Source organism: Nesoenas mayeri (assembly GCF_963082525.1).
Source record: "Nesoenas mayeri genome assembly, chromosome: 17".
Lineage (NCBI taxonomy): Eukaryota > Metazoa > Chordata > Aves > Columbiformes > Columbidae > Nesoenas > Nesoenas mayeri.
Window position 1 is genome coordinate 3,707,306 of NC_137565.1, and position 10,133 is coordinate 3,717,438.

At 44.5% G+C, this 10,133-nt stretch overlaps 1 protein-coding gene across 1 annotated transcript; it reads right to left on the reverse strand.

Annotated features, from left to right (window-relative positions):
• Nucleotides 1-984: 984 nt before the first annotated feature.
• On the reverse strand, nucleotides 985-7,451 carry TMED2 (transmembrane p24 trafficking protein 2). The gene is made up of 4 exons (XM_080355479.1): nucleotides 7,255-7,451; nucleotides 5,627-5,819; nucleotides 3,159-3,266; nucleotides 985-2,151 (listed from the first exon to the last, which is right to left on the reverse strand). The coding sequence occupies exons 1-4, from the start codon at nucleotides 7,432-7,434 to the stop codon at nucleotides 2,027-2,029; spliced, it is 606 nt and encodes a 201-aa protein (XP_080211605.1). The 5' UTR covers nucleotides 7,435-7,451; the 3' UTR covers nucleotides 985-2,026.
• Between the last annotated feature and the right edge of the window lie 2,682 nt (nucleotides 7,452-10,133).

The following is a 10,133-nucleotide window of genomic DNA, read 5'->3' on the forward strand; positions in this document are numbered from 1 at the left end:
TCTTTTTTATGGCAAGAAGTACGTTGTGCGGGTCGTACAGAAGCTCTGGGACACCCAAATACCTGGAGGTGAGGAGCAAAGCTGCAGGATTAGGATGGTGTATCAGAAAAGAGGAAAGATTCCAAAAGCGAGGTTCTGTCCCGCTTACAGTATCGTGTTCTAACAGCGGACAGGACAAGCAGCTCCTCACACCATCAATAATTCTCCATCCCACTTATAGTATCGTGTTCTAACAGCGGACAGGACAAGCAGCTCCTCCCACCATCAATAATTCTCCTCTAATTCTGCCTTTCACCCGTCTAAATTTTTAAGGACTGCTGCAGCACTGAAGCTTTTCAAGCGTCTTCATAAATGGTTCAGTGATATAAGTTAAAAAGACCCATAAATGCGGCACTTCAGGACATGGTTTAGCGGTGAGCTCAGTTTATGGTCAAACTTGATGATCCTAAAGGTCTTTTCCAACCTGAGTGATCCTATGAATTACCTGTGATTTCTTCTACCTGCTCACAAAGCTGAGTGGCCTTTGGATGAATCCAACAAATCCGAACAAATACTTGGTAGGTTAAAGCAGCTCTGTGTTAAACTGTCCTTCCTTAAAGTATCAAACTAAAAAAAAACCCAAAACACCAATGTTACTTTTTTTTTTTTAAAGAATTTGTTTATTTATCGAACCTGGGTCATATTTAGATTCACAAGCAATTTTTAAATGTACATCTTAGAATTCAATTTTAAGTGGTTTTTTTTTTTTTTTTTTACACAAAAATATTGGCACACAACAGTCGCAATAAGGTGTAACAGCCACCTTCCTGAAGAACTGCTGCAAATGTTCGCCCGAGGTTGAAAAAACTTTACCTGGAACATGAAAACCTGTAACAAATTTTAAATTAATTGTACAAAACTGTTGTGTGTTACTTGTAGAAGCTCCCCCCTGGAAAAGACCCCACCCCACCCCCAAAAATGATTACAACTAATATACATCAGTCACAACATAATCCTGGCTCAGCACCCACATCAGACGCTTCTTTAATTTTTAAACCAATCATCAGATACCGAGGAAAGTAACTTTATACAAAAACAAATCTACATGTGCCTGAAAAAGAAAACACACCAGTATTTAGCATTATGCTAATTATGATCAGATAATGGCAGAGACTGCCACTTAACTTAAATACAAGGGCTGCATAGCATCACAATAAACCCCCAGAATCATTAACCCTTTGGCAGCAGGAACCCAGATTTCCTGAACACTCGTGGATTCTGCAGCAGCGTCAACAGGCTGAGCTTTGGCCCTGCGGCCACCAAAGGGTTAACTACTGCTTGCCAAGCCACCGCACACAACCAACTTCCATATAAAACCTCCAAAAGGCTAAAAACCATACGATAAATATTCGGTGATGAGAGGAGGAAACACATTTTCATAGGCTATTTAATTTAAAATAACTTTGGGAATAAGTTGATGTAACCAGGACAGTTACTGAGGATTTCCTTTTAAATAGCAACTAGGCGTCAATACTAGACGGGAAGTTGTCAGCTGTCTCCTATTCGTTATCAGAATAACGTTCCGATTGCTTCTCCTTGGCAGTTTATTTAAGTGAAGAAGGGATTATTTTGATTTGGTAACACTTACTGCAGGGTTAAAGATGCCAAAAACGCAACAGTCATGTCAGGGCCTTGTACCGTTTCCCTAGATAGAACCGCAAGTACGAAAACAGGGAGAAAGGTTAGAAAAGACATCGACATCGCTTGTTACTACAGCTGAATTACAGCATTTGCAGCTTGCTTGGACCTCGCTTAGCGCACAGACTAGGCAGGTTTAAGTGAAAAAAATGATGCCAATTAAGTGACAAGTTTTCAGCACAGCTTTCGCTACAGAAGAGATATAAAAACAATTCATTTTTTAACTAGGAAGGAACAGAAGCAATAAGTTTTACAGTTCAGTAAAGAGGGTTCAGAAACTAAATGACTTTTTTTGTGACCAGGATGTTTGGTAGACAGTGAACTGAAATCCGGGACCAGAAAAGTACTCTTAAACAACCCTTCGGACTTCAAAAAACCTCTTCAGGTAGTAGATTTGTCCCAGTGTCATGGCAACTAATACGAGAGCTTCAAAGAATGACCAAAGAACCACTCTGCTGTTCGTGTTGTCATTAACTGTTGGGGGGAAAGATAAAATGCAGTAAGTAACAAAGCATTTAAAACAAACTTCAAACATAATTTGTCATTGAAACTGAAGTATTGCATATAAACCTCTGATATTTCTCTCACATCATTACAAATGCCCCAGAGGACTCTGCAGCCTCAGAGACGAGATCTGAGAGCTGAAAGGGGATGTTTTCTGCAAGCAGATGTTTTCACCTCACTTTTGGACACACGCTGTAGTTTCATTCTCTATTCTGCCCAACCTCAAAGAGGCCAACCAGAAGTTCCCAATGCCAAACAGAACCCCCTTGATTTCTCAGGTAACTGTTGCATATTATGGTCTCAATGGAAAGTGGGGAATTTCTAATCTCTAAAGGGTTCATCATATTTGGTTCTAAATATTCAGCATTTTCTTCAATCAGACCCCTGGCAACAAAAGTCATAATACTGAAGATACCCATAGGTTCAAACAGTTGAGGGGCCAGTACTTTAATGTTGCATTTTCACATTAAAAATATTTGCCCTTTATTCTCACTGGGCTTCCCCTGCGGCACCACTGAGCACCCTTAGCCATATTTTAACACTATATTTCAGAAAACACGGGTTGCAACAGAGCAGTTCACCTTATTCTCTGCTTGCTAATAACAGCAGTTCTGCTCTATTTCAACTTAACATTTTAAACATACTTTGGCTGAATTATTCAGCCACACCCGCTTCAAGGATGAAGCCACCAAAGTCTGTCCCTGGGAATCATATCATTACTGTATCCTCATGAATACGCCATTCAAAGAATTATAGAATGTACACCTATTAAGCAAAGATTATTTTGCATAACAGTCTTAATGACACAAGAGATGAGCCAATTTTAAGAAGACTGCAAGCATCTACTACATTGTATGGGCAAATCCTTCAGAACTTGCTCTAATTTTTTAATAAGCTTGAACAGCTTTCATGAACTCGTACTTGAAATCACATTTTCTAAGTTCATTTGAGAGATGAGTTAAGTCAAAGACACGTACTTGCTCTATGTATTCTTTCACGAACTTCCATGTACTCCTGTTCATGCTTCACAGCTGTCATGGCCACTGCTAACTCGTTAATCATCTCTTCTAGCCTGTTCTGATGAGCTGCGGAATAATTTCAGAAGCATCAGAAAGTCCGTCATTGACTCAAAAAACAATGCGTTAAAACTTATGAACAGTTAAACATCATTTCCCGTTGCAGAAGTTCTGTAAAACACAGTCTGTGCAGCTGAAAACTTTCTATCCTTACAGCACAGTTTAGTTTTCACAGCGCCACTTCTCACAACACGTCTCTGTGGTATTTACTAAGTGGGAAAACATCTTTCTCCACATCCGACTAGAAGGCAGAAGACACGCAATTTAGAGTCAGTACAGACCACTTATTCCAAATATGGGCACGCTTTTCCAGAAAAACAGAAGGTAAGAACGCATGAGATCAATACCACACACTAGTATCTATTTTGCCAATATCGTCCAATATATTCCAAGCAAATTATCTTAACGTTACAGCTTTTCCTAGTTGTTAAGCTTGCAAAAATAGAACGACTGAGAATTTAGCTTAAGATCATGATGCTGGCAAAACGAGATCACTTTCTGAAGCAACACATCACATCTTGTGACCTTCCGGTTCAGCTGAAGCACAGAATTCAGCAGACACGATGCCAAAGGGGCCCGGCAGGAACCGGCTGCAGGTTCTGGTATGTCGTGAAAGCAGAAGAGGAAAATACCAAACCAACGACAAGAGAAAACTCGCTTGAGATAGTTCAGCAAATGGAAGGATCAGAGATCCAGGATTTAGTGATCTGACTGTCAATCGCAGGATCTTTGAAACACATTCATGCTCAAAGAACTGTCCACTTATAAATTTATAAATTAAGTGATTTTCAAAGTCTTCTAGCACCAAAAGAAGTTCGAGATCTCATTCTGCAGACGCGCTGGGCAATCAGCTCTTTTTAAAAAGCCATAAAACCCAACATATTATCTATTGAAGGGACATACTTGACTCTGAAGCTACCTTATTACATTTTTTTATTTATTAATTAAGTATTTCAGATCACAATCTGAAAATTAAGCTATTCAAAATACACACCTTATGGGGAACAGTCAAAAAGAGGATCAGAGAATAACTCTCATTCGAGTTCCAATTAAAATCTAAATTGTTGTGTAAACCACACTCACTTTTCTAATACCATAAATCCCTTCTTTTCATGGCCAACTGGTCTTTGCAATAAGTGTATTTTATTAGTAAGAGAAGAAATTACAGTTGCTCGGATTGTTTCAATCCACTCAAAAGACCCTCAAGAAAAAGTGCCTTGAAAATTTAAAGCTGCACTAAAATTCTTAACAACGGATAAATTCGGACTCCTGATTTAACTTAGTCTTTTTAAAAAGAAAAAGTTGGGAACTTCTTACTTTTCGAGTGATATCAAGCACTCAATGCACAGTTATTTACTTGCTAAAATAGAAAACAAAACTTTATCGCCCTTCTAGCTACAGCTAGTGATTTCTAAATAATGCTTGATAAATTGTTACCCAAAACATTAATTTCTTTATTTAAATGACAAGTCTGAGGTTTTACCTCTTGTAACACTTCTGATAGTTAATAACCTAAAGGAAGCTTATTGCTTCCAAAAGCCGTGGATTATTCAACACTCCCTGTAGCGACAAAAAGCAAACACAGTCTAAAACATCCAGTGCTCTCGGATGTTCGGTGTTTTAGTTTAATTTCACCTAAAACTCCTGATTAATTAAGTTTTCTGTTAGCCAGAAATAACCACCTGCAGACCAACTGTCAGGGGCAGTTCAAGGACCTGATCCCAAGAGCTGCCAAGTGTATGAACCTCTCGCTGAAAGCTTGCAGGTGCTCAGCATTGCTCAGAATCAGACCTTGTATGTAGTTTATTAAAAAGACATTCTCATGCTACAAACAGACGTTACAGAGAAAAAGCAAACGTTAGCTGTTAGTGAATAAACGTATGCAAAGGACAAGATGCTAATGAGCTTTCAAAAAGCAGTACACATACCATCCCAGGTATCTCCACCACCTAGAGAAAAGTGTAAGAGATGAACACAAGTACAGAACAAAAGGCTGCAGATAAAACAGTCATTTACAGGGCTAAGAGAAAATTTATATATTAGCACATTTATCCAAGAGCTCAACTAATGCAGGTAGTAGCCTACATAGTGCTGAGCAAACTAGAAATCGGAGAATGAAACCGATGAAAAGACTAAAGGATGAAAGCATTAGTTACTGCAGATGGGCAAGTGGTTCCCTGGTGATTTTTGCATTAAACTGTGTAACGAGATCTAGAAACATCCACATCCATTTTAGCTATGCAAGAGAAGAGCTGACTAGACAGCCTGAAGAAACAAGATTTCTGAGAATCCCGGTCAAGTTCGGAAGTCCTGCACGTAGGGAAAAGCTCCCAAACCCCAGCTAATTTCTTCCCAGGAGTCCTCCTCACCTTCTGTCTCCATGTCTTGCCCCTTCGGAGCTTCCCCGATGTCAATAGTGAACATCACTATCTTGGGAGTCATGGTGGACATTCTGTTGCTAAAGCAAAACTTGTACGTTCCATCCATGTGGGCAGCAAATGTGTATTTTCCACTGGACTCTCGATCGCCTTTATAAATTCCTTTATTATCAGGCCCTGTAATCTGGATGAGGAAAACAAAATGTCATGCATTTTATTTAAAAGATGGTGGTTTCAAATACACCACTAGAGCACTGCACACATGTTCTGAAGTTATCCAGTCAGATTTACCTTTCCCTCCCAAAACTCCAAAGCAATAACACATTTTTCTGCACAGAAAGAAACTCAATGGTAAAAAAAGCCAAACAAAAGTCTCTCTTACTGGCCAACATTACTGGTCTTCCATACCCAAGATAAGACGCGTTCAAGAACAAGTAAATAGTAATCTGCTGATAGCACTGGCTGCTACCCAAATTAACAACTGCACGGGAAAACTTATCTTTGATATTTGAAAGAAAATAAAAGAAGGGGAAAAAAAGACATTCACCCATACATCAATGCTAATTTAGAAACACATGTATTGTTGCAGTTTGCATTTCAAATGGACTAAGGGGTCAGAGCCACTGGGATTTAAGGCTTTGATCCTTCAGACCACCAACCTCAGCTGAGCTTCGACATCTGAACGAGACTTCACAGCTTCCTGACTCTGTCCTGTATTAGAGCCATGGGCAATTTTAAACCATTATATTCACCCTCAGCAACGACTTTCTCATGGCCAAGTTATCCCAAACAAACAATTATTTATTCTTTACCAAGGTGAGAATTCTTATTTATTATTCTCCTATAGTTCTGACATCTCATCGAAGAACTTTCCTACAACTCTCAAGAGGGCAATCAGCCTGATTAAAGCCAACACCTTCTGATTCGTGGGGACACACGCTGCTCCCAGAATAAGCAACATGTTTTTTTAACGAGTAATCCTGTCCATTCACAGAATCCCAGAGTGTCAGGGGTTGGAAGGGACCTGGAAAGCTCACCCAGTGCAATCCCCCCATGGAGCAGGAACACCCAGATGAGGCTACACAGGAAGGTGTCCAGGCGGGTTGGAATGTCTGCACAGAAGGAGACTCCACACCCGCCCTGGGCAGCCTGGGCCAGGCTCTGACACCCTCACCGGGAACAAGTTTCTTCCCACCGAACGGTTTATTATGACAAGTCCGTACCAAGCAGCACAACGAAGAAAACCTCAAGAGAACGGCTCTAGGAGCAGAAGGGCTGCCTAGTGCAGCAGGAACGCCGAGCAGCCTGAGGAACCGGAACCCCCGGGAGCGGCCCCTCGGCCCCCCCGCGCTGCCCCGGGCCCGACCGGCCGCAGAGCCGCCGTGCCCGCCGGACCGAGGGCGCCCCCGCCGCACAGGGGCCTGCGACGGGGCGGGACCGCCCCAAGCTCCACCGCCGGGCTGAGCCTCCCTCAGGCCGCCGCTCGCCCCCGCCCGGGCGCTGCCCCGACCCCCAGGGCCTCCCCGCGGCGGCGGGGGCCGAGCGCTCCGGGCCGGGCCCCGGGGCAGCCCCGCGGCGGCGGACAGGGCCGGGCGCGGTTCTCCCCCGCCCCGCCTCACCTCTACGTCGATGTCCAGGAACCCCCCCTCCGCCACCTCGAAAATGAGCCCCATCTTCGTGCCGGACGGCACCCGCTCCAGGAAGCACTCCTCGGCGTGCGCGTCGATGCTGACGAAGTAGGAGGCGGCCGGGGCCGCCAGCGCGGCCAACAGCGCCAGCACCGCCCGCACCGGCGACATGGCGGAGCCAGCGGGACGGGCACCGACCGGGCCAGCAGGAAAAGGGGAGGGGGGACTTCCGGCTGCCGCCACGCCCCTTCCGGGGCACGGGGCCGCCGCTCATAGGTCGACACAGCCCCACTGCCACGTCCCGCCAGTGCTACGGTGGCCGTGAAGGGACCGTTCGGAAAGACTCCGCCTGAGCCCTGAGGCAAGGGCTGCGCGGTGCGGGGGCGGGACGTTAACTCAGATTCAACCAATGAGCACGGAGAAGTGGCGGAGCCGCGGCGGCGAGAAGCCAATCAGGACGAGGCGGGGAGAGCTGGCATGTGAGAAAGCGCGGCGCGCGGAACGGCATTGGCTGAGCGGCTGAGGAGGCGTTGCCAGGCAACCGTGGGCGGGAGCGCGGGAAGCGCCTGAGGGGATTCGGGCGGGAGCGGCTGTGGCCGCCGTCACCGCTGTCCCTGCTGTCCCCAAACCTGCCACAGCAACGTGGAGATTTAGGGAGCAACTAACGATCGAGAAAGACACAGGGAAGCCCACCTTGTGGGCTACTCGCCATACACGAGTAAATCCAATCATGACACACAGCAGGCTTGTGCATCACCCAACACGTACATAAAACAATTATGTGTTGCATGGCCATGTTTAAATGCTAATTTTCAGTTAAAACTTCCAGTCAGAAACACAGGTCATGCTGGAGCTTAAGGAAGGCTCTTTTTATGACTCAGCTACCCACAGGAGATTTAAAGACTAAAGCACAATCTGGCTTTCCAGTGAAATATTTATGCGTTTGGGTTTTCTGAGCAAGCACCAGCCATTGTACTCTTGGTGACACTCAGACGTTGTGTTTGTTTTCAGTTGTGTGACAGATATTAGTGCAAATACTGGATTTACAGGAGCGAATCGGCTCATCGCGCTCCAGCCGCCTGTTTGAACTGGGTGTGGATCATGTGGAGGGGAAACTCAGCAAGAGAAACGTCAGCTTGAGGAGCTGCAGGTCGCGTACGTGACTGGATGGGAAACTCCTGCCAAATCACTGAAAACTGCCATTTTTTGCAATAAATTTGGATCAAGCCAACCTTGAATCTACTGCTTTCCATAGCATAAACCGCTTCGCTGCTTTTTCATCTGTCTCAAAGTATTTTTATTCTTCCCACTAGCACATTCTCTACATTATTACTGACGTCTTCTACGTGCATTTGTACACAACAAACGGGACCTCATTTAATACCGAATCCTGGTGGGACGAACTCTTTTCTCTTCTCTAACTTGGACAAAACGATGGTTTCACAGCACATTCGTTCCCCTGAGCGTTTTCCAAACGTTCTGCTCAGTGCTTCTCCTGTTGGTGCTTTCGCAAGCAGGCTTTGCCAGGAAAGGATGACTACGCCATTATTCATCCTCACGCTCCCGCTGGAACTTTGTGCAATATCCCGCGCTGTGATAGATGTGTAGATATGTTTTCACAATATGTCATTGATTATTACTATAAAGCAGGGAATACCAAACTCAGATGTTTGGAGACTGTTTTATTACTTTCCTGGCCGCCCTGCCCTGCATGAGGAAGACTGAAATTTTGTAACTTTGTGACAGAATGTTACATACAATATTGGATGAAAAAGTTTGAGTGTCACAGTGTTGCATTTCACGTCATTCAAACCTCCCATTCACTTGCATCAGTGTTTTGCGTCTGCCAAAAACAGAGATTAATTCTGCGTTCACAACATGTATCAGTCATTCCAAGCTTGGCTTTTGCATCTCTAGTTTTATTTGCCCTGAGTAGTTCCAGTGTTTGACATTGTTCATTGTAACTTGCCCAAAATATAATGTATTATCATACATTGCATATAGCAAGTGGCAGGATTGGAACCTAAAATAATTTCAGGGCACATTTAATTTATATCTAAAGACTTATGCAGAGCACCTCTTACTAAACATCATGAGGATAAGAAATGAAACTGCACAGTAGCCCTGAAGGCAAAAATACTGAAAAACTTAATCAGAAAAGTACACTTTGATTTAAATTCCTCTGTACGTAGATCCATCCTCTATAAGTGCTCCGACGACTGGATGCTCTTGCATTGCTTATATTCACACAATCTTTACTTAAGCATTATAATTAAAAAAAAAATTAAATACATCTGTACTAAAAAGTAATTGATGGCCTTAGTGACAATTGTTTAGTTTCTTACTTACAATACATCTATTAATTATTAGTTAAATATAAACTAAGCACTCTGCTTCTAGACAATATATTACTTAATCTTTTGTCTCCCCCTTGTCATGCAGAAGGATCTAAAACTTGAAAAATATCCCCTCGTTTTGCAGATGGTCAGAAAGCATTTATCATGTCAATCGGTTAATGATGGGCACGTCTTTTGTAACTGAATCACAGTACCCATTAATTTGGCAGCTTCTCTTCAGGGTCGGTACCACGAGCAATCCCGCTGCTGGAGCATCTCAGCGCAAGCGAGATCCCCCGCGTTCGCCGACGCTGCTCTGCGAAACCAACCCCCGCGGAGCAGCGGCTTTCCCGCGGGGATCGCCCGCCCGCAGCCCGGAGCGGCGCGGGGACCACGGGCATGCGCGGAGCCTCCCCCGGCCCGCCCGGCACCGGCCATTGGCCCCGAGCGACGGGGCGGGGGTGCCGGGGAGACCGCGCCCGCCCGCCCTCCCGCCGCCGCTCCCCTCCCGCCGCCCGGCCAAGTTTAAACACC